Source organism: Cyclopterus lumpus, chromosome 10, assembly GCF_009769545.1.
Source record: "Cyclopterus lumpus isolate fCycLum1 chromosome 10, fCycLum1.pri, whole genome shotgun sequence".
NCBI classification, from domain to species: Eukaryota; Metazoa; Chordata; class Actinopteri; order Perciformes; family Cyclopteridae; genus Cyclopterus; species Cyclopterus lumpus.
This window is the reverse complement of record NC_046975.1, coordinates 12,793,885-12,817,854: the sequence shown is the minus strand read 5'-3', so window position 1 is coordinate 12,817,854 and position 23,970 is coordinate 12,793,885. Positions and strand designations below refer to the sequence as shown.

Genomic DNA, 23,970 nt, shown 5'->3' with positions numbered 1-23,970 from the left:
AATTGTTCATTCAACAAATATCTGTGTTTGTTGAAGATACATGGCACTGAAACAAGAATGTTGTTAGCCTCAAAGGAATGTCCTAATTAGGTGAACAATAACATTTAAGTTGGCAGAACTTTTGTCTACTAAGTCAACTACTGCAGTCAAAAGTTGAGAACACCTTTTGAAAATCATTGCATCATGTTGTCTTGATTTTAAGTTTTCCCAAGGTTTTTTATTTGTATTAGTGTATGGAGCTCTCCCCCGGCCAACATAGCTGGCATTTCCCATGGTCTTCCCACCCGGCTCTTTTGAGGATGCAATGTACCCTTACCTTAACCACACACCCATGCAGCGCCTAATCCCAACCACAAACGTATCTTCCATGGGACTAGCAGCTCATTGAAACAGGATTCGCTTATAAAGCTAAACAGAGTTGAATCTGTAAAAAAGATAGTATATTCTGATCATTATTGTATCCCCCCACCCCTAACTGAACATCTTTTAAATATGGTATAATGTTTGTTTGCATAGTTGATGCAAATAAGACAATTAATACTGTTCTCAATAAGTTTGCATCTCAGGTGAAGGACACAGTTTAATATTTAATGGGCTTCATAGTGTAATATGTTCTGATGGGTAGTTGAAGCTTTTCTTTGAGTTGTAGAAAAGGGATTGTTGAGAAGTTTTCTTAGTTCTGGATTATGAGGATTGCATTCATAAACATACATACTAGATATTAGTGTACCATCCATTATTGAGAATTACAACTAACTTTTGGTAAACTGTTAACTTTATCCATGAGTATATTTACTGACATAGCTCTTGTAGATTGTCATCTCATACTTACCTTTCCTGCTCAAAAACTGGCACGTAATTTATATTTCAGTGACAGGCCAACGAAGGAACTCCATGTGTATTTCCAATATTAATGTGATTATGTTATTTAGTAAAAGTGCTGTACGTTTTTACACCAACAATGTATGATTACAAACAGTGTTTATTGCCATACAATGTTGCATACTACGGTATGTAGAAAATAATCTGCTATCTGAATTAACTGAATGAAAAGACAATCTCTTGGAAAATGTTATTGAAAGCAGATGTGAACTAAAATGACTCAATCTTTCAGTCACACAAACTAATGATATAAGAGTTACAATTTCACAATTAAGTTTAAAAAGCATCAAAATATTCATAAAAAGGCAAGAAAACAAATGTGCTATGATACTTTGTCCAGGAGATGGCGCCTTTTGCTTATCACTCCTGCGGATAGAACAGGTGCAGCAGATTGAAATGGATGGACAATGAAAACAGCATCACGTGGTATTTTCAGACGGTAAGGTTTTTATAACATGAATCTCAGTTTTAACAGTATCTGGTCATCTGACATTGCAAATTCACAAACATCTACGATATAATAAGCTCACTGAAAATAATGAAGAGACTCAAGCAGTCGCCAAAGTGATAACTCCCATACGTGCTGCATCATGGTACTGCTGGCATGAAGAGATTATTATGGTGGAGACCAATTCTTTTTTCCCTAGGGGGGGAACGAAACGAACGAACACATGGCAGTCAAAAAATAAGTGAAAAGAAGGAGTAACTGTTTCAAATAACATTTATTATGACGCGTGTAACACACAACCCAACTGTTCTATTAAGTGGGAGAGGTTGGGACAGTTGTGGTTGTGCCAAACAAAAGAAATCAAGACAACAAAACTAGGCCTGGCTAACTTCTAGGAAAGAAACAAACAAAATGGCTTCACCTGCTTATCTAACAAAGTTCCATCAAAACAATACAGAGGCGGCACCAACCAAGTCTAATGTTTTAGACACAAATGAGTGCACAAATGTACAGGGTACCCCAAACTTAGTTACAGACCTCAACCTCCCACCACAAACCTGCACACCTATAGCAGTGTCAGTGGGTACATCAAACACCCCTGAACCCTTTTATAATGGGGCCACTCAGCTGATTGGCTAGCTGGCCTTCTGGAACCCAGGTGCAGCCAGATTGGCCTCTACAGGTGGCAACTGATTGGCACCTGGAAGGGAAAACAAGGAGGGAGGGGCAAACACACAACACTGACATGTAACAGTAACCTATAAACACTTATCAATGCCTTATTATACATGGCCATATTCTACAGTTACTAGAACACTAACTAATAGGTTTCCTCAATAACTTCCAAAATACTGCTTATTGGTATTATAAGTGTGGAGTTTGATGTACAAGAATGACAATTTTAATAGGTTTTGCTCAGTATTGGACTTGTAAGATGGTGTTACCACAATTCTTCCAACCACCAATAACACTTTTGGTGTTTTATAGAATTGTTCAAGTGGAAACTAGAGGCTTAAATACAGCTTGTGTCTATATATATATATATATATATATATATATATATATATATATATATATATATATATATTGTGTGTATATATATATATATATATATATATATATATATATATATATATATATACACACAAGCTGTATTTAAGCCTCTTTAATCAAATATTTAAATTACTTTGCATTTGTATTTTGGCTACCCGTAGACCAATTAGGATCATTTGCAATTATCAAGACAGGCTGAATCAAATTAAATCAATTCTCAATTTACTGTCCGTCCCTGTTTCATTAAATCCGTTTTTTTTTTTACACACACACACAGAGAGAGAGAGAGTTGTTATAGCCAAAGGAGACAATTATTGTGCACATTAATCTCTCCATCTTCATTCTGGTTGCTTCCAAATCCCTCCATTTGCTTTCCTCAGCAGGATGTTGGTTATGCTGAGTCACTGCAGCTAGGCAACATCACCAACCAACACACCTGGCAAGACAAACATGTCAGTTCAGCTCCAGTGTATCCTGGGACATTTTGATATATGTGTTTTAAGATCCTCTGAATATTATTAGACCATTTAAGTTATTTACATTTGACTATTTGGCCTTCCTTTCTTAGTTTGTTCAGTCCACATTACATAGTTGAAGATGGACTCATGCACTGCATATTACAATGTAGTATATGTTTATGTTGTTTGCACTGGTTTCCCATCCGTCTCTGTGCACTGAACATCTTAAGAGAGTGAGCACAGTGGCTCACTGATCTGCTTGCATGGCTCCGTTCACTCTGCCATAATATATGTCCATATTCATTAGCCAAAGATTCACTGCTCTGCAGACCAAACACTGCAGGCTACTTTCCTGCGCACTCAGCCAATTTCCTTGTTTATTATTTTGTTTGTATGAGAAACCGGAGAGCATTGTGTGAATGCTCATGGGAATATGTAACAGTTTACACATCAAATGTGTGGGTGTTAGTGTTTTTTGTTAAAAGTGTTGTTCCTTGATAAAATGTCAGATGAGTCAGAGACACTGTGCTATTACATCATCATAATAGCAGCCAGAGTCCTCTGTGCTATCTGTGGTATTGGAAAGAACACACAAACACACACACACAGTGAAATTCAGTTATTAACGGGCAGCCATTGACAAGTAATTTAGTGTAAAAAACCCCCACAGTAAATAACTGTTAGGCATTGGCAAGAAACTTACTGGGAAACAAAGCACAGGCTATAACTAACTTTGAATAGAGTAGGAGTGTTTTGAATGTGAAATCAAACAAAGTAATTAAAGTATTTGTTACAGTAGTAGTTATATTTTTAATTGTTCAAAAGTAGCAAGGATAACACATTTTTGATAACCCAATGACAATTATCTTCCATGTCTTCTAAAATGTGAATAACTGACAAGCAGCTGTAATCTCTAAACAAAAATATTAGCAGTCATAAAATGATGGTGTGACAGGTTTGAGTCTCGGCAGGCACCAAAGAGGGCAACACACACAATCGTGAGGCAGTAACAGGTTTTATTTGTGTTGATTACGCTTCTGGTAGCAAACGATCCGGGCATCCGCTACCCGCTCTTTTCTCCTCTCCAGCTACTCCTGCTCTTATATGGAACACAAAACACACACACAATTGATCCCAGCTGAGGCTGATTTACACATCACAACACCGTTCCCTGAACCACACCCCCGCTTCACCCACTCTGCAGATGAGCCTAGCCACACCCCGCTGCCACAGATGGCTATTAATATACTAAAATATGAATATTGCAATATTTGAAATGCTAACAAACAACAATAACACACCATAAGGCACTGTTTGGTAAATATAGAAAAACATTTTTTTTTAAACATTTTGAATACACACAATCAAATGCAAAAGTGATTCAATGCGGACATCAAGCTCTTGTTCTGTTGAATGAGGATGAGAGAAAATTATATAGTTCGCCAATACTGATGATCGTTCCAACCACACCTACCGGCATAAAAACAGGAAGTCAGTGGTAAATCTTGCTTAATTTGATTGGCTGCCTCGGTCAATTGTGGCAATGACAAACTTAGTTTTTTACTTCACGCCTGGTGCTTAAAAGTTGAGAATATTTAAACTTGGATTTTTTTCTGTATTTATATAGTATTTGCTGTTGTTAGTTTAGTTACAATGTAATAAAAAGAATTACTTTTTATATATTTAATTGAGTTTTTTTGTGTGATTAGGGCCAGGTATAATGTCTCTACATACAAAATACAAGGTTAAAAAAAACAACTAGGAATGGCCCTAATTTTTTTAAATCTTTTGATTTTGGAATCAACTGACCTGCTACTTCAATCCTGTCCCAGCTGGTAAACATCAGACCTGAATAGATTCAATTCTTCCAGGACTAGACTGCATGTGAAAGACAAGAGGGATTTATTGTGAAAGCAATTAGCCGCATAGACGCGCGTCCCCTAGAATGTTATGTCTGTTTAATTTCTGTCGATCAGTGTCACAAGAGTTGTATTCGTATTATTTTTGTTTGCCTTCATACCATTAACCCGTACATGCTGTAAAAATACCCCAAACATAATTATTTTAGCCAAAATACACCCACATTTAAATATTTTGAAAATGTTATACTTTTGTATAGGTGCTACACATTTTCTACACCAAGGCCATTTTGGGTCAAATTTGACCCGTATCTATTTTAGGTCTACCAGTGTGGGTCAAATCAACGGAACTGGTGGTTTTAAGGAATCTTGGAAAAGGGAAACTGTACAGGCCATTTTTGTGTGTATTTGTTATGGGACAGTGGTGACAGAGTTCTAAGAGCACCTTGGCCCTGTCACAAGAACTGTCTGTGTTCCCACTATGGAGGGAATTATTGGTATGGGTCCAATTTGAGCAAAACTATACTGTGAAGGCATTAAATATGAACAGTATGTAAGGGTGAATAGCCACACATTAGTACATTTGTGTGACTAGAAAATGGCAATATCTACTATGCCTGCACAGAGTAAAAAAAATATCCCTATTACGGCTATGCAGTTTAAAATGTATATGATTTTTTTTTTTTTTTTAAATGTCACGCTCCTCTAGTGTTGTCTTAATTCATAAAATGACTATTTCTTCAGTGGAAAGTAGCTCCAATGAAAACTGCCTCAAATGTGTATCATAATTAATATAAAGTTATTATTATTATATGTGTATCATGTATTATCCAAAGTGTCGTGGACACACTCAGTCCAGATTTAACATTAACATTATCTAAAACCTCTAATATTGCAAACCTTTGACAAATAACAAACCTAGCTTCATGGCTAGTTTGTTTTTGTGGCCTTAAAAGAGGGAACTCAAATGAAAATGGAAGTTAAAAAGAGGGAACTCTTTTGAGGCCGCGTTATAAGAACTTTACCTCCATCTAGTCATTTTGCCAGGCAAACGAAGTGAAGTCCCTTATGAAGGAGATGACGGGTGTGTTCCTATCGGAGGTATTTCGCTTGACTGGTCTTCCAGTTTCCAGGCTTTTTTTTACCTTGGCACTGCACTTACTGGAGGCTGGATTTATCCTGACAAGGAACCTAATACAAATGAAAATGGAAGTTCATATTTAGAACCAAGCACATCAGTTCTTTCAGGTCATATCAACAAGTTTATACAATGATCAAAAGCCATTAATAAACATGAAAAGATTAGCCACTTGCCCTGAGTTGATCAAGAGGAATAAGTCACTGTGGCCGGAATGGACTGAAGAGGGCACCCAACATGGTATAGTCTCACACGGACACAAAGTTCAGGAAGCGGAGCTGTTCAGGAAGTTCTGCTTGAGGACTCGTACGCTGACCATCAACTAGATTGGGATGATCCTCTCTGCAGCCCAAAAACAAAAGGCAAAGTTAGATTGATAAACTGAGCTTCACTGACCTAGAAGAAACCACCACTCTGGAATATAATTGTGTAAGTCACCTGTATAGTTAATACAAATTAATAAGTATCAGGTCAATTGTTAAAAAAGGAAAAATGTTATCACAAAGGCATCATTAACACATGTTAGATTTCTATAATCGTACAGCCTAAAGAAGCCTCCACTCAAGCAATCAAGACTATCATCACGTTTCACGTGGTTCATGTTTTAACAACCAGGGTAACTGCACATCTAATTAATTCTATCAATACAAACAATGTTGTTTGTATTTTTTAAGATTCAATGACTTGACTTCAATATACAATAGCTAATATAACTGCCTTTGCCATACAGTGATTGTTGTTAATAAAGAGACCCAGTCCAATGGGAAACAATGTGGAAATGCCCTAGAATTAATTAAATGTTACTGCTACGTGAAACGAAATCTACGGGGGATATCAGTTTAGAGCACAACATTTTTTTTCTTTACTAATGCAAAACTATCTTCCAGTTTTATGATTTCTTCTATGTTTGCATGAGCTGTTGGCTCGGACCATGGACCTGAGGATGACCCATTAAGTGACGTTTGAGTTGTGCTTGCACCTATCATCTGCAACACTGAACTATACCACCACATACCTCTAATTAGCCTTGACAAGATTGGTGTCTGAATCATTGGGTCCAGGGTCCAGATTGAAGACAGAATATCATACAGACATGGCATGATGTTCAGGAATCTGGAACTTTCAGCAGGTGTTGTCATCATTTCTGCTTGAAGACTCACAAGTCAATTTGGTGTTTGTTGTGGGCAGACAAAAAACTAAATAGAAAACATTAACAATAATATAACTTTATATCACACGTACACCGTTGCAAAGTGCAACTAAACAGTTAACAGCTCCTCAGAAGTGTCAGTGGCGTTCATATAACGCCATAGCGCATTTCTAAGCGGTCACGTGAACAGCAGATATGTTAATGTCATGCTTCCAGTATAAATGAGCCTTAAACCTCCATATCTAGCTAGCTAACACATGTCCGCTTGGAACCAGCTTCAAAGCACTTAAATAAAAACGTGATTATTAGAAGTGTGTAGCACGTAACTCTCGTTGTCTTAACCGACCTGCCACATTAGCTAGTTAATTATAACTAATATAGCTAAACATTAGTTTAGCTAACCTGTGGTAAGGTAAGCTAATGTTAGCTAACATTCAACACAGAAACCTAACGGCTATAACCTAACGTACGTTATATCGACGGTGTTAAAGAAAAGTAAACACGCTCAAGTATTAGATAGCTAAGTTAACTTACTCTTGACGTCCAAAGCGACACAGAAAGGCCGAAAACCAAGCCTCAAACTTAAATGTAGCTAACATAACGTTAGCTAAACCCCGTGGTTACCGGAGAGGTTAACATAACGCTACTGAAATTATGTAGTAAACTTAAGGTGTCACTAACGTCGACCGTTCATCCATCCATCCATCCATCCATTATCACCCGCTTATCCGGGGTCGGGTCGCGGTGGCAGCAGGTTCAGCAGGCCGACCCAGGCTTCCCTCTCACCCGCAGCACTTTCCAGCTCATTCTGGGGGATCCCGAGGCGTTCCAAGGCCAGCCGGGAGATATAATCCCTCCAGCGTGTCCTCGGTCTTCCCCGGGGCCTCCTACCAGTTGGACGTGCCCGGAAAACCTCTAATGGGAGGCGTCCAGGAGGCATCCTAACTAGATGCCCGAACCACCTCAGCTGACTCCTTTCGACACGAAGGAGCAGCGACTCGACTCCAAGCTCCCCCCTGATGTCCGAGCTCCTTACCCTATCTCTAAGGCTGAGCCCGGCCACCCTACGGAGGAAGCTCATTTCGGCCGCTTGTATCCGAGATCTCGTTCTTTCGGTCACGACCCAGAGTTCGTGACCATAGGTGAGGGTTGGAACGTAGACCGACCAGTAAATGGAGAGCTTTGCCTTCCGGCTCAGCTCCCTCTTCACTAAGACGGACCGGTACAGCGCCTGTTTTACTGCTGCAGCCGCACCGATCCGCCTATCGATCTCCCGCTCCACCTTACCCTCACTCGTGAACAAGACCCCGAGATACTTGAACTCCTTCGCTTGGGGTAGGCAGTTTGCCCCCACCTGGAGGGAGCAATCCGCCGGTTTCCGGCAGAGCACCATGGCCTCAGATTTGGAGGTGCTAACTCTCATCCCTGCCGCTTCGCACTCGGCTGCAAAACGCCCCAGTGAATGCTGGAGGTCACGGTCCGAGGAGGCAAACAGGACCACATCATCCGCAAACAGCAGAGAGGCGATCCCGAGACTCCCGACCCGGATCCTCTCCGCCCCCTGGCTGCGCCTATATATCCTGTCCATGAAGGTCACGAACAGGACCGGTGATAAAGGGCAGCCCTGGCGGAGGCCAACACCCACCGGGAACGTGTCTGACTTACTACCGAGGAGACGAACACAGCTCCTACTGCAGGCATACAGAGACCGGATGGCCCGTGCCAACGGGTCCGGCACCCCATACTCCCGCAGCACCCCCACAAAAACCCCCGAGGGACCCGGTCGAAAGCCTTCTCCAGGTCTACAAAGCACATGTAAACTGGTTGGGCAAACTCCCAGGACCCCTCCAGTAATCTTGCGAGGGTAAAGAGCTGGTCCACTGTTCCACGACCGGGACGGAATCCGCACTGTTCGTCCTGAATCTGAGGTTCGACAAGCGGTCGGAGCCTCCTCTCCAGCACCCTGGCATAAGCTTTTCCCGGGAGGCTGAGCAGTGTGATACCACGATAGTTCGAGCACACTCTCCGGTCCCCCTTCTTGAAGATGGGAACCACCACCCCGGTCTGCCAGTCCATGGGCACTGTTCCCGACCCCCATGCGACACTGAAAAGGCGTGTCAACCAAGACAGCCCAACAATGTCCAGCGCTTTCAGCATATCGACCGTTCAATTAAGCTTTTACTCTGTGACTGTAATAACGTTACATTATGTTGGCATTCTTACCTCCGGAAGAGGTGTCATGTTCCCAGGAGTCTGGATGTTGTTCCTTCAATGGCGTTTCATGAATCACTGAAGGAGAAGCGCAGCGCGAAACGCCTAGAAGTGGCGCTAGAAGTGGTTCAAAAGTTCAATCTCCGGGCGTTTTTTTAAATATTGGATTGCTGGGTTGGTTTGAACACTGACACTTCTCTCACTCTCTCTCCTTTGGTCTCTCTCGCTCTCTCTCACTCTCTCTCCTTTGGTCTCTCTCGCTCTCTCTCACTCTCTCTCCTTTGGTCTCTCTCGCTCTCTCTCTCTCTCTCTCTGTGTCTGTATGTTTCTTTCTAAGGAATCTTAAACGTGAAACTTTTTGTCATGTCTGTGTATAAATATAATGTGACAGTGAATTCACAGGGGACATTGACACTGTCACGAGAACCACCTGTCTTCCTGCCACATGTTCTCAGGTTATTTACTGAGACAGGCACCTTTTAATCGTTAAGTGTCATTGGGGGAATCTCAAAGCAGTAAACAGCTATGATCCTATATGGTGCACACACACATAAGGAACAACGTCATAGGGCCTTGAAACTGTCACAAGATCTGCACCTGCAAATACAAGTACCTGTAATGTTACAAAATACTGACCAACTCTCTGTTGGTCAGTATTTTGTAACATTACAAAAGAGGAGTGGGGGATGGTGTGAGATGCATTTTATGCTCTGCTAAACAAGGAGAACTTATGTACGGGTCCATATACATCCACTGCTTTGAATGAGAAGAAGAGTTTGGAACTATAATTTATTGTTTTGTATCGTTTGTTGGTTAAATGTTAGTGTGTGTTGAAACAGTGACACAATTTATGTTTTACAAAAAATGAATACAGAAATTACAGTGTTGGCTTTTAAACGTATCTTCCAGAATATTTCCATTATGAGCCCAGTGGTTTGTACATTTTACATTTTACAAATATTTGTAAAGATTACAGTGTTGGCTGTTACATATACTACAGTCTATTTCTGTAATCAGTCAAATAGTTTGTACATTTAACAGTGACAAACTGTATAGACTTACCAACATACTGGCAGCACTGGCAACACCTGGGCCTTGTGTGCAAGTGCTGCGCTTAAAAGGCCCTCTGGTCTCAGGAGCTCACTCTCCCTCGCCGTCCTGAGACCCCGACTGGCTGTCTATAGGAGAGTATGATTTGACACCATACAACAACATCACACTTCCCACGCATGCACTCACCTCCACCACTGAAACTAATGACTCCACACACCACTGTTTTGCTACCTAAGTTATGTTAGACTATCTAAGTTAAATAAAAACCCATGCTGATAATGATTACCTGTGTGTGTCCCCCTTTGTTGTCATGGCCGTGCGGCCCGGTTCGTGACAAGAGTGTCAGTGGCCGGTCTTCTGGAGGAGCTGACCAAAAGGCATCTTTTTGTCTGGATAGGGCCCTCAACTTTCCAATCACCCAGACGTGCTGGTTGGGGAATGCTTTTATTCTGTCTGTGGTCCACACATCAGCAACACATTTACTGATGTATGTTGACCCTGTTGATGTATATTCATCCACATGTATGTTATTCTCCTGAATGGCAGCCTCCCTGAACATGTTCCAGTCTGTATTCTAAACAATCCTGTTGAGTGGTCAGGTGTGAGGCTGAGGATAAAAGGGTTTGCTAGCTAGTTAATTTTGTGGTCTGATAAACAGTAAATTCATAACATTTAGATTACTAATTTCAACCTCTACAATAACACACTGTCCTGCCTTGATCAACTTGCTCCTCTCAAAACCAGAACTGTCTCTTTCACCCACAATGCCCCCTGGTTCACACCTGAACTCCGACTCATGAAATCCCGGAAACGCAGACTAGAGCGACTCTCCAATAAAACCGGACTCACAGTAAACACCACGGCTTACAAGGACTTCATGCAGCAATACAAGCTTTTTCAGAGGTACCTACTAGCTAATTCTTGTGAATTGATCTTACTCTGTGCCGACTCTTGTTAACTTTACTTCCTCTATTATTTTGTATTTACTTGTCCCCACGATTCCCAGTTTGTTTTACTTCATGGTATTGTTTGGTTTCCCACCAGTTATATTTCATCCTTCTTGACTGGCAGAGGCAGTGACACTGGATCTTCAGTGTCCATCCCATCCATTTTCAATACCGCTTATCCTCATTAGGGTCGCGGGGGCGCTGGAGCCTATCCCAGCTGACATAGGGCGAAGGCAGGGGACACCCTGGACAGGCCGCCAGTCCATCGAGGGCACATGTAGGGACATACAACCATTCACTCTCACATTCACACCTATGGCACATTTAGAGATCAATTAACCTGCAGCATGTCTTTGGACTGTGGGAGGAAGCCGGAGAGCCCAGAGAGAACCCACGCTGCCACGGGGAGAACATGCAAACTCCACACAGAAGGACCGCTCCGACCGGGAATTGAACCCGCGGCCCTCTTGCTGTGAGGCGACAGTGCTAGCCACTACACCACCGTGCAGCCCAATCTTCAGTGTGTCTCAATTATTTATTTCTAGATTTTGTTCATAGCCATATTGATTTATTTCAGAGGAATGTTTATTTATTAATGAATGAATTAGATATTGAATTAAATCCATTTCAATGCAGTTATCAGAAAAATGTTCAGTTATTTATTATTATATTTCTATAGCATACTGTTGGCTCCTTTGATTTTTCACAGTACGGAGTTAGTTACTGTAATTGTCTACAGTACTTTTGTTAGGTACAGTGATTTCTAAAGTATATTGTTAGTTAATGTAATTATTTACAGTACTTTGTTTTACAGTATATTGTTGGTAACTGTGATTGTCCAGTATCTTTTTGGGTATCGTGATTTTTTCCAGAAGATTCTTGATTACTCTGATTTCCTACAGTTCTGTCAGGTACAGAGTGTTTGTACAGTAGATTATTAGTTACTGTAATCTTATACAGTACTTTCTTGGGTAGTGATATTTTACAGGAGATTCTTGGTTACTGTGATTTTCCACAGCATTTGTTGTGTTACTGTTTTAATACAGTACACGATTTATTACTGAGATTTTGACAATAAAGGTTTGAATACTGTAATCTTTGAATGAATACACAGTATTTTACTGGGAATTAGTATACAGTACATTACTGCTCACAAACACAGTAAAATACTGTGGATTTCTCAGACGTTGTTTTACAGTGAACACACCAGTTCAACCCTTCTCTGTTTGCTAAATATATAAGGCTGTTACCATAGAGACGATTCCCTAAATAGCTGTAACCATAGAAACAATTGTCTCCTGGAGATAATTAAATAAAGATTGGGGTGTAGCATTTTCAAAAGCATTATTTCAACATGAACTTTTACCTCATCTCCCTTCTGTAGATGCAAGATGCAAGCCAAGATTGGAGAGAGGGAGACTTCAATAACTTTATATATTCCAAGAGCAGCATCACTTTTAAAGACAGGAATTTATTCCAGATAAAAAATACATAAATGCGATAGGTTGTAATTCCTAGAGCTCTAAATGACCCTTTATGAAACGATTGAGCTTGCTGCCTGAGTAGATGGCTGGATAAAAGTATTGGTTATCTATGCTGCATTTTATCTAGGTCAGCATTAGTAATGTCTCTCTATTGTGATTTTTTTACTCACCCACTGGGATACAATAAATCTACTTAGCCACTATTAAATTAAAAAAAACTTGTCTGGAAGCTTCTTTTCACAAGGGACTCTTTGGACCATCTGTGACCATGGCTTTTAACAAGGAGAAAAGAGGCATCAGTGATGGGCAGGTCATTCTGTCTGTGTCCTCTGAGTGCTTGCCAGTGCAAACAAAGAAGTGGGATGCAGCCTGTGCCATAGAGGAGAGCAGCCTGTGGACAGTTCGTCAGTCATGTCCTCAGTGACATGAAGAGATGTACTCTTTTTTCCATTTCAGGATCGTTCCCACTCTTCTGGAGTGTTTAAAAGAAATACTCTCCCGAGAAAAAAGCCATGACTTTAAAACAAGTACAAGTCTGATACTGATTTCTAATTAAGGTTTCCACACACGCCCCAAAGACAATACATTTACATGTACTTTAAGAAAGAAAACTTTATTAGTGATTTATAAACAAAACACATTACCACTGTATCCATTTAGGTAAAATAAAAAAATAAAATAAAATAAAAATGGAATAAATGAAATTCACTACTTCACTGTCACAGTTGATGAGCGGGTCTACAAAAAAAGGGTTTTACAACAGATCTGGGCTAGTCCATTTAGGACAGCACATTGCCACCATAGTGCACCACCATACATTGGAAAAAAATGACAGCATGAACGCTCACTAAAGACAAGCATACACAACATATATCTTTTTATACACTGGAATATTTTTTTTTTTCTTTCTTTTTTTTCAAGAGTGAAAGGGAAGTGATAGCTCATCATAGGATCATACATATTTCAGTTACAATATTACAGTGTTAGTAAGATCGTCATGTCAAAGCTGGACACAGAGTGATTTTTTTTCTTGCTTTGCTCGTTTTCAAAAACAAAAATTATAGTTGGTAAAAGAAAAATGATAAACTTGCAGGGAAAGGTATCACACTATAGCATTTACAAATATTTAAAGAGGTTTAGTGGATGCCATACAACATCTGTGGAGTGTGAAGATTGTAGTACATAGATGTTTGGCAGAGACGGAAGTACATACAAATATCTCCTGTGCAAGTAATGAAGAAAAAATTATGATACAAAAGAATAAAATCATAGCCATCTATCTATTTATATATATATTTCTCTATATAGTATGTGTTTCCTTAGAGCAGTACATGCAGCAGCCACTTAATGGAGTGACGTCATACTGAGCCGCAAAACTTTGGGGACGTGGCGACAAGTTACAGGCAGGGGAGGGGAACCGACAGAAGCAGGCCTTGAGGCATGAGTGTGCCCCTTCTTCAAAGCCTCCTGAGAGAGGATTGGTGGGATATAGTGTAGCTGTGGGAGTGGAATCCCTAGATGCCTGTATATTAAGCAAGTTTCAATTACTAATGCAGAGACAATCTATGAAAAGCCTACGCTACATTTACAGCGTAGATAAAAGCTAATGTGACTCAAAGATCCTAAACAATCAATTTGGAGAACAACTTTCTTCTCTTGTACATGGAGATGGAGGGCCAGCCCACGGCACCTTTCTCCTCACTTAATCCCAGGCCTCCACTGCTGTCATCTGCTTCATCCCACCTGGTCCTCTCTCATCAGTGGCTACGCACATGAAATTAACAGTGTAGGCTAGTATTCGCAAGTTAAAAGCACTGAACCGAACTTCGAGAGACATCTGATAAGAGTTCAGGGCGTAGACCCCCGACTGGGCTTACCCAGGCCACATCCACATTACTCCATGCTGTTCTCAGCACACCACAATGTTCAGAGCAGGCCATTCCCAGGATTGATCCTGAGCAGGGGGTCAGAGCAGGGCTTCGGGGCAGTGTCTGAGGGTAAATAGGGGTGGGCACGACACTCAAAAAGCAGTTAAAACTGTGAGAAAGAAAAAATTACAGGAGTATGTAACAGGAAATCACTTTTGAGAATAAATGAACAACAGAACCAGTTAAACTGTATCATCACATGAAGAGGCAGTCAGTAGGATGGGTGATTGTGAGGAAAAAGGCAGTTGGGGGAGGAGAGGACGGCTCGTGGCAGCTTGGGGCAAATGCAAGCAAGTGAGCAGTTGTAAACTCAAGGAATTAGGTAAGGACTGGTTGCTACCAAACATTCAAAGCAGAAAGCATTAGGCTTTTGCTGCGGCAGGGGGAGAAGAGAAGGTGTTATCAAAATCTCAAGACTCTCCTTTTATTCTGTACGGTTTCATCAGAGTCCACTGACTGAAAGTGGAGTCACAAGCCAGCTCAGCTGGACTCTCCCCTCTGTGATCCTCAGGAGAACATGAAGTCTCCTCCCATCTCTCCATCTTTCCGGTGCTCTCTGCATTCCTCAGTTGGCGTTCTAGCAGGAAATGAAGCTCTGTGTCCTTCAAATGCAGTGAGAAAATACAGAGTGGTAGCAAAGGATGCTGCTTCCATCCTGAGAGTTGATGTACACATGCGCACCGCATAGGTGACGGTGCAGGACAAAATGCTTGCAGTGTCTAGTTTTAAGCACATTTCTTGGATGTCAGTTGATCTTCTCTCCTTTTATATTTCTCACCCTCTCTCTAGGTCTCAAGTATCTATTTAGTCATGGTAAGTATGTGTATTTGTATTTGCATGTTTGAATGTGTGAGCATGCGTATGTGTGCATGTGGTTTCATTGAGATCTTAGGAAACACTGTTGGTAAGTATCAGAGGAATCTGCAGCAGTGTCATGTAAGCCTTAGTTTCAGTGACTCCTGTGCTATTTACAAGTAGTACGTGTCCAGCTCCAGATGGCATGCATCTGTCTCAATCTTCTTTGTCGTCGTTCTTCTTTTCCTCAGCTGGCACAGAGCTTTTTGTTGTTCTTGTACAAAGTATTTGTCTTCTCTCAGAGAGAACGGTTTACACATCAGTTGGGGAGGGGGTAAGACAGAGGTGCCAACATGCCCAGTGGGTTAAAGGAAAACCAATTCAAGACTAGGGCAAAGAGTGGTCAATTATTACCGGAAAGGTTGACTGACATGAGTTGACTTGGGGTGTATAGGCACATAGGGGCGTGGAGCAAAATCAATCATTTTGTTGTTTATCAAGGCAAGATCAATAATTTACCTCAGAAAGAGACTCAACGTAAAATAAATCTTGGTAAGGCCAGGTTTTTCAAAAATATTATCAGCGAAAAAGGGTAATAAAATGAAATAGTAAAATATGAAATAGTTTTCACATTTTCTTTTTGCCCAGTGGACTTTGGTTGGTACCTCTGTTTTAACAACGCCCTTTTCTTTGCCATTTCCTCTTTCTGCTCCTCTACTCATCTCCATCATCCTTCCCCTTATCCTTCTTGTCTTTCTTCTCCTTCTTCTTCTTCTTCTTCTTCTTGGCCTCCTCTTTCTTTCCAAAGGTGATGAAATCGCTCTTGTCGTCCTCTCCTCCCTGGTTCTGTCTGATGGATATTATGGCAGGTGAGCCGGGTATGATGAAGGCTTCTGGGGGAACATCACCAGGTTTCAGGTGTTGCGGGGGTGCACCAGGACCGCCGGCTCCATAGCGAAAATGCCAGCTGTTGCTGTCTACTCCAGCACCCATTGGAGGGGACACCTCTCCCCCTTCAGCATCTGAAAGAGATGGATGATGTGTTATTGTTTGCTATCTATTTGCTTTAAACAGATGAGGTTATTATTCTATAATAGTATGTTATCAGTGGACTGATTTTGATGGACTCATACTCTTAGAATTGTAATGTAAATATATAATTATTCAGAGACACAAGGGGAGATGTACTAAGCATTTTTCACCTTTGATTACTTATAAGACACACCAGTTAAGAAGGACAATTTGCTAGCCATCTAACGTACAGGTTGTGTTTTTCCGTCATGCTTGCAAATTTAAGAGATATGATGATGGCTTTACAGTTTTATGTGAAAATGTATATATAAAAAGGTGTATACATTCAAGTGGCATTTGTGATGTCTAACAAGCAAACCCACAACTTTTGTTTTATAAACATTTATAGATATCTAATTAATTTATATATTAATGGCTATAGTGCTCTCACATTTTTCTAAAACTATTAAAAAACTAATCCGACACTCATTTCTATAGACTTCAGGTTGAATTTAAAGTTGAACATGTGTATGTCCTTACATCTCTTTTTGATTTCATTAAATATATATTTAATGACTCCTCTGCATTAGCTCCACAAACCTTTCTATAAATAAATATAATTCATTTATATAAGTATCACCCGATTTTGATTTCTTCTCAGATGAATCCCTCCACTGAACTGGACCTTTTGAGCTCACAGAATGTGCTTTTAAGTCCCCTGCACTTTTATATACATAAATGGCTGCAAGTAGAGTTTACTGATATCTACTGCAGCCATTGTAAAAATATAATCGGTTAATGAGTGGCATTCCTTGAGGGAACAGCCATGACATGATATAAAAAGGTGGGAGATGGTGTAACTTAATGGGAGGTTTACAAGATGAAACCGCTAAGTGGGCAATGAATCAAAGGCTCCCTCCTGGCCAAAGCTAACATCTGTGCACTGTTTGATGAAACATTAAGCCCTTCATCTGTATATTAAAAGGCTGAGAAAGGTAATACAGTATATTAGCGGAATCTAACTGAACTGTTTTGCAAGACAAGTGACAAATGTGGGCACAAAGCAAACACGTCAGTATTCAGTAATTGGCAGATGTCACTGTATTTAGGAAGGCATATTAGCAAACAATCTGACTATCCATCAAGGAGAGATGACTCCCTTCCTTTATTGTATGGGTGCGTTTCATTATATAAATGTTGACATGCCGTGTATAACATAACTAAGCACAGTCTACAATCAGAAGACCCAATCATTTTGGTTCTTTCCTCATAGAAATGACCTAGTTGCCACATATTCATTTTATTTCTATGTCTCCATTTCTGAGTTATTTCCAAAGGGGAGATTAACTGAGCAGGACTTCATCCAACCAGAAGGAAAAGTGTCTGGAAGAAGAAGCCTAACCTCATACAGTACCCAGGGCAGAGAATACCATATTCCAATTTTCTAAAAATGCAATATTACCCAGGCAGCCTCAAAATATACACTATATGTTTAGTTTCAGCTTTCTTCACCTGCATGCATCTCTTACACAAATATCATGAATGCAAACATAGTTCTGAATAAACTATGAATGTTGTTAGCTGAATTTGACCATGTAATGATGATCTGATTGATACAAGAGATAGTGGTCAAGTAAATTAATTAATTATCCCTTACAGCTTTGAAACAAACAAGGAGTAAATACATGCAAACATGACATCTCTTGCTTGGCATAAAAAACAATCAGTCATAGACACGCACTGCTGTAAAGCTCCTCCTTCTGCAGGGAAACTGCCCAAGTCAAAGCAGAAAATGGCATTACATCAATTGTCTTTTCTTTTTTTATGAGTGAATCTAAACATAAACAGATTCTAGTCTGACTTAGAGCAACGCTGATAAGTTGATTAACAATCAACAAATGCCACTGCAAATCGAATAGATTTGGGTTTTGGACTGTTGGTTGGACAAATAAATTAATTTGAAGATGTTACATTGTGCTTTAAGTGATGAGCGCCTATTATGATTTACTTACAATTTATTGCCCAAGTGATTGAACAATAAATTGAGAAATAGTTGGCAGGTTGTTCAGTAATGAAAACAGTTGTTAATTGTGGCCCCTTTTCAGATTTTTCATTTTCTAATTCATATTTAATTCCGTCAGGTATAATCAGAATGGGGCCACTGTAAAATAATTACTTTGGGTATCCATTTAAATTATTACAATTGCCCAAAAAGCTATCATTCACCGTCTGTGACAACACAGCTGGAAGAGCAGCAGAAAGGAGACTGAAATTGACAAAGAGACTGAGGGGATTAGGACAGGACAGGCTAGATCCAGTCACTGCTTCTTCCACATGCAGAAACAGAGACAGCTAGAGTCACATTCATGTACAAGGTGAGAGTCTTCACCCAGATGATAAGTCCTCATCTGACTGCCCAAGAGGAAACATGACCCCGATTCTAAAATCCTAAAAGAAAATAGAAACAGAAAAAAAGGAGCATAACAATGCCAGTGCCCCAATGCAAAATTACATTCACAAACAAAGCAACACACTGGAGAGTGATGAGTTATGCTGATGCAGACAGATGGGCCATGCAGGGAAGGCGAAGTCTCTTGAAAAGAGTCTTATGCTAGATAAAATTTTAAAAAGACAAATCATGGGACACACTGTTGTCTAGCTGCATTAAACTGGTGCAACAGAAAACGCCATGTTATAATAGTCTTCACTGCTTTGGGAGGTTCCTTTCAAGTCATTTTGATGCTACAGACAACTTTGACAATATGAGATTTGACCTGTAATCCATTCCCTCTATATCTAATCCCTTTTATCTGTCTTCTCATACTGTTAGTCTTTTCTCACTGTTCTCTGCGTCTCTTCCTTCACCTCGCCTAACACTCATCCCCACACAGCCATTGCTTCAATCTGATTTGTCGATGGCTGTTGCAGAGCAAAACTTCCTCCCTTCTCTCTCTGTGTGTTCCTCTTGCACAGCCTCCCTCCTTCTCTTTTCCTGGCCATCCTCTCACTCTATCATTTCCCCTGACCTTTCAGCTAATCGTGTGTGAAAACTCCGCCAGCAAACACAGTTATTGACAAGTCTTAATCATGTCCATCAGTGTCTATTGTAACATCAATGTGATTGGGTATCAAACAGCTTGTCCATCAATGATAACTACCAGGCACAGTAGAGAGGAGGATGGGTTATTTGTTTCCTATTTGCCCCCAGCTTTATTACTTTTTCTATGTATCTGCAACTAGCAGAATTTTAAACACCTTGTTACTGTAATCAATAATTTAGCATTTTCCCTTGAGTTTGATCTCTGGATTCTTCAACCCTGAATCTCTGCGTGCGAATGTCCCATCACTCCCATGTTGCAGCCGAGGGTTTTCACAGCAACTTAAATCACCAAAGCTCCATTTTGCCACGTCTACTTTATTCATCCCCTTGTCTCGCCCTATCGTCCAGTTGGGCAGAAAGCGCAGTGGAGCGCAGTGCAGCGTTACATAACTAGCTGAGGAGGAAGAAGAAGAGGGGCCAAGGATTGCAGGGATGCAGATATGAAACATGATGCTCACCACCAAAACTGTGGGTGGGAGGAGGAAAAAAAAGGATTAAAAGATCCTGAAGGTGCGAATGTTTTTTCTTTCTCTCCTATACTGCAGTGATAAATAAATATGTCCTTGTCATGATAGCAAACAGTCAGTTGGGACCACACCCTACTTCAAGATAGACATTGTGTTTGTTAAGGGTGATGAGCAGTGTGTGCTATTTGTGATAAAAACAAAATGTGATGTTGCCGTCTATTCAAAACCTAATTATTATTCATGTGTCTGTGTTTTCACTGCTATGCATGGTTGGTGAAAGAAGAATACATTTTGTGTCTGCATAAATTACCATATATTCCCCAATCTACTCACAGTAAATGCAATAAAGAAAACGAACTGTAGTGGGTAATAATACAATAATTATGGTAAGAGCAATTATGCCTCTGCATATGTATATTTTAGTTTACAATTATGTATGTATGTGTGTGTGTGTGTTTGTGTTTGTGTGTGTGTGTCTCTTTGGGTTTCATGCTGGGTTGAACACCTTGCTTTCCACTCCCAGCTAGATCATGTGGCAGATTGACACACGCATCCGAAATTGATAGGGCTTAACACAATAAAAATAACACTGACTGTAGTTGTATGTGTGGGAGTTTGAGTTTTTATCTGTGTATCTATGCCAGTATGTAGGTATTATGTTATTTTTTAAATGGCAAAGGAGAAATTGATTAATTCTCCAGAGAGGAAGTTATGGAGAGAGCTGGCAAGATATATAAAGACTCAGGAGATAGCAGGATAGGAATAAAAAACAAATAAGTGAAGTTGAGAAATGGAAACAGATGGGGCGTAGGGATTTAGAACATGTGAAAAGTCCCTGACAGCTTCAAGACAGTTTTATTTTGCCTTTAGGATTGTGCCAACACATATTTTCATATCAAATTCACTTCAACTAAGACTGCATCTCAAAAGTAAGATATAAAGCTTTGAATTGAACCTTCCTTGAATCTTCTATCTCTTCTTTGCCTACCTCCTTGTTTCATTTTATTCACGACAAAAATATCACAACATGTAATCACACCGACCCATCCTAATGAGACTGACACAATTAAGGTAAAGGTAAGGTAAATGCATAATGCCATGATCCTAGATGCTAATTAGTAAACATCATAATATGGCTGAGGTCTGACACATTGCAGTAACAAAATGTAGCATAACTCCTCAGTAGTGTCCTCTCGTCCACCTTTTTCTCTTGGCATTTTGCCTCCACTCTTTAGTCTATTTTGCCTCGACATGCTTGCTGCAGTTGATTACCATTAACTTGCATCACATCTGTCTCTCTCTGTGTATATATCAGTGTGTTTGTGTGTCTGTAATCTGGGGTGATGCAGAACACATTAAACCTGCATCCACCTTTGCAACACACCACCGCCCAAGTGAATGTAGGTCACTCTCCTTCTGTTACCCACTCCTCTGCTCTCTCCTTTCCTTTACACCTCTTACCTCTAACTCTCACCTTCCAAAACACACCCATCCCTCTTTTAATTACATCACCCCCATCCCGCTCTGTTTTAGCTTTTGCTCATGTACTGCATGTGCATTTCAGCCAAAGCCTCCCTTTGTTTTGTCCTTCACCTGATGCCAGTCTGTTTTTTTCATTAACCCTTTTTCCCCCTCCTTCAGCACCTTTTCTCCCACACCATATGTTGGCACTCCCCTCTATATAACAGCCCCCCTTTCCTTCTTCTCTCCTGCCAATATAAGGGGCCGTGAATGGTTACCTTGGAAACTACGTCCTCCAGTGAAGCAGTAGGACATTGGAGTCATGGTGACAGCGGCTTTTGCTGATGGAGAATAATGCTGCAAGCTCTCTCTCTCTCTCTCTCTCTCTCTCTCTCTCCTCCCTTGATGCATGTAGTCTAACCACTCTCCCCTAGCAACAGCAGCCTCACACAACGTCCTCTCTTTCCTTTGCAAACGTTGCTACAGTCAATCACTCTGATTTAGTCAGTCCAAACTGTTTATGATTCATCGTGTCGCGTCACCTTCCTCTCCACCTTATCCTTTATTGCTTGTTCTCTCGTTTCTTTTTCAATCCCCAATACAATACTGCACAGTTCTCTCTGAATAACCCATGTGCCCTTGGTTAGCTGAGGAGGAAGACAGAGGGAGTGAGAAACAGATCGGGAGAGAGAGTTAGACAGCAAGCAAGACCCTGATTTCATTAATGTGCGTCTGTTAATCTGGGCGTGGGCTGCGCTCCATCTGTCACAGCAGGAGCAGCACACAAAGCAGGCAGCCAAAACACACTTGGAAACACAGCCAAGCAAGCACACATGCATGCATGTTCACACGAAAAACCCTGAACAAGATGCAAAAGACACACAAAATCCACATGCTTTAAATCTAAGGGGAAGAAACAGGGGCGTTGTCGGATGTATCTCTGTGTCTCACATCGAAGAAAAGAATAGTGTGAAGTAAAACATCACCCTGTTGGTACAGCAACCAGACTGAAACAACTCCCATATACTCCTGCTCTCCACCTCAGAACCTGCCTCGCAAACAAGATGATTTAGTTATAAATAGCACAGACTGTGACTCATAGTGATGGGACAAACCACATTGAATCAATATATCCATTTCTCTCATTTCTGAGACATGAACCATCTTCAAAGTCCGAAAACAAATCTTTCCCAATCTCCAGTCAGGGAGCTTTAGAAATACACGCTTTTCATATTATCCGACACTCTTAACCCAAATTTATCCTTAATGCAACCCTAAAATTGGACCTGAAGTCAATATAGCCCCCAGCTAATATTTCCATTTTTAACATGGTTAAAATGAGATAAAGAAGGGACAGTTAGCCCTTAAGCAAAGCAAGAGCGTGTGCACAATGTGTTATTCTTGAACTGCCACAGCTCAATTAGACCACCTTAAATCCTCACCAGCTGATCTTATTACCACTGACCCACCCCGAAGACGTCACCACAGCCTGTTCTGTTCTCTCTCTCCATCTCTCATGTTTTGAAGTGCCTGCAGGCTGTAAGTCCTCAGCCACAGCAACAAATCAATGGCAGAGCGGAGGAGGCTGTGTGTGTGTGTGTGGATAGGAAGAGAGAGTCGTTACTGTGTGGGGAGTTTGTCTGCCTGCCCAGCCCCACGCCTCCTGTCTATAAAAGACACCAGGCCAGGCCATACTTTCTTAATTACAACGAATCGCCTCTTTATCTGAACTTAATTACACTGTCGTTCTCGCTCCAGTTCACTCATTCTACATGCGTCCGTCCAGTTATCTCACCTGCCTCCTCCTTCCTTTTCTCTCTACCAGGCCACTCTTTTCTCTCCTCCACTCTTAATCCTATTTGACCCAGCTCCCTGTCATCATGAGGAAAGTCAAGAGCTGACAACTGCATTCTCCTGTATGCAGTTCATCTTTGTTCATAAATCTTGGTTGGGGGAAGTGAATATGGCATTGTGTGCCTCACAAAAACAATGTGTCAAATGGTGTAAAATGTTAAATTTAGACTTCACGATTCTCAACAAGCTGAAGATGACACTTCCATGTGAGTCACTTTTCCTGCAGCTGCGTCACAGTAAAGGCACCGCCAACAATTACTATTCAGTTTTGAACAAAACTGTGAATTTGACTCAGTTTGACAACTGCAATGCCTAATGGCTAACATTTTTTAAGATATTGTTTCCTTCATAAGTGTGATATTTAATAATCTATATTATATAATCTATCAGCAAAACATTAAACTGCATGTTAAATGTAGGGGCACAATTCAATTGTATGATGCACAAATGCACCATTTTAAATGTCCATATGTTATATAAAAGAATGAAAGCTTACAAACATATTAAAATATTTGAAAATGATATGATTAGTTGCCCACATCACTGCCATTTAATCTTGGTCTTTGTGAGTATGTAATACAATCTCCCAGACAGAGACTGATACAGATCCACATTAAAAGGAATGTAACTGTTTTCTTCTTCTTCTCTAATTTGTTCTCCAATGTTTGTCC

At 40.6% G+C, this 23,970-nt stretch overlaps 1 protein-coding gene across 4 annotated transcripts in view; it reads right to left on the bottom strand.

Annotated features, from left to right (window-relative positions):
* Nucleotides 1-13,278: 13,278 nt before the first annotated feature.
* Nucleotides 13,279-23,970, bottom strand: part of LOC117737284 (protocadherin alpha-C2-like) — a 50,877-nt gene continuing 40,185 nt past the window's right edge. For all 4 annotated transcript variants that reach the window (XM_034543096.1, XM_034543095.1, XM_034543093.1 and 1 more), the window contains exon 4: nucleotides 13,279-16,428. In XM_034543096.1, the coding sequence (XP_034398987.1) occupies nucleotides 16,121-16,428 (308 nt within the window). In that variant the 3' untranslated portion in view covers nucleotides 13,279-16,120. The remainder of the gene's footprint in view (nucleotides 16,429-23,970) is intronic.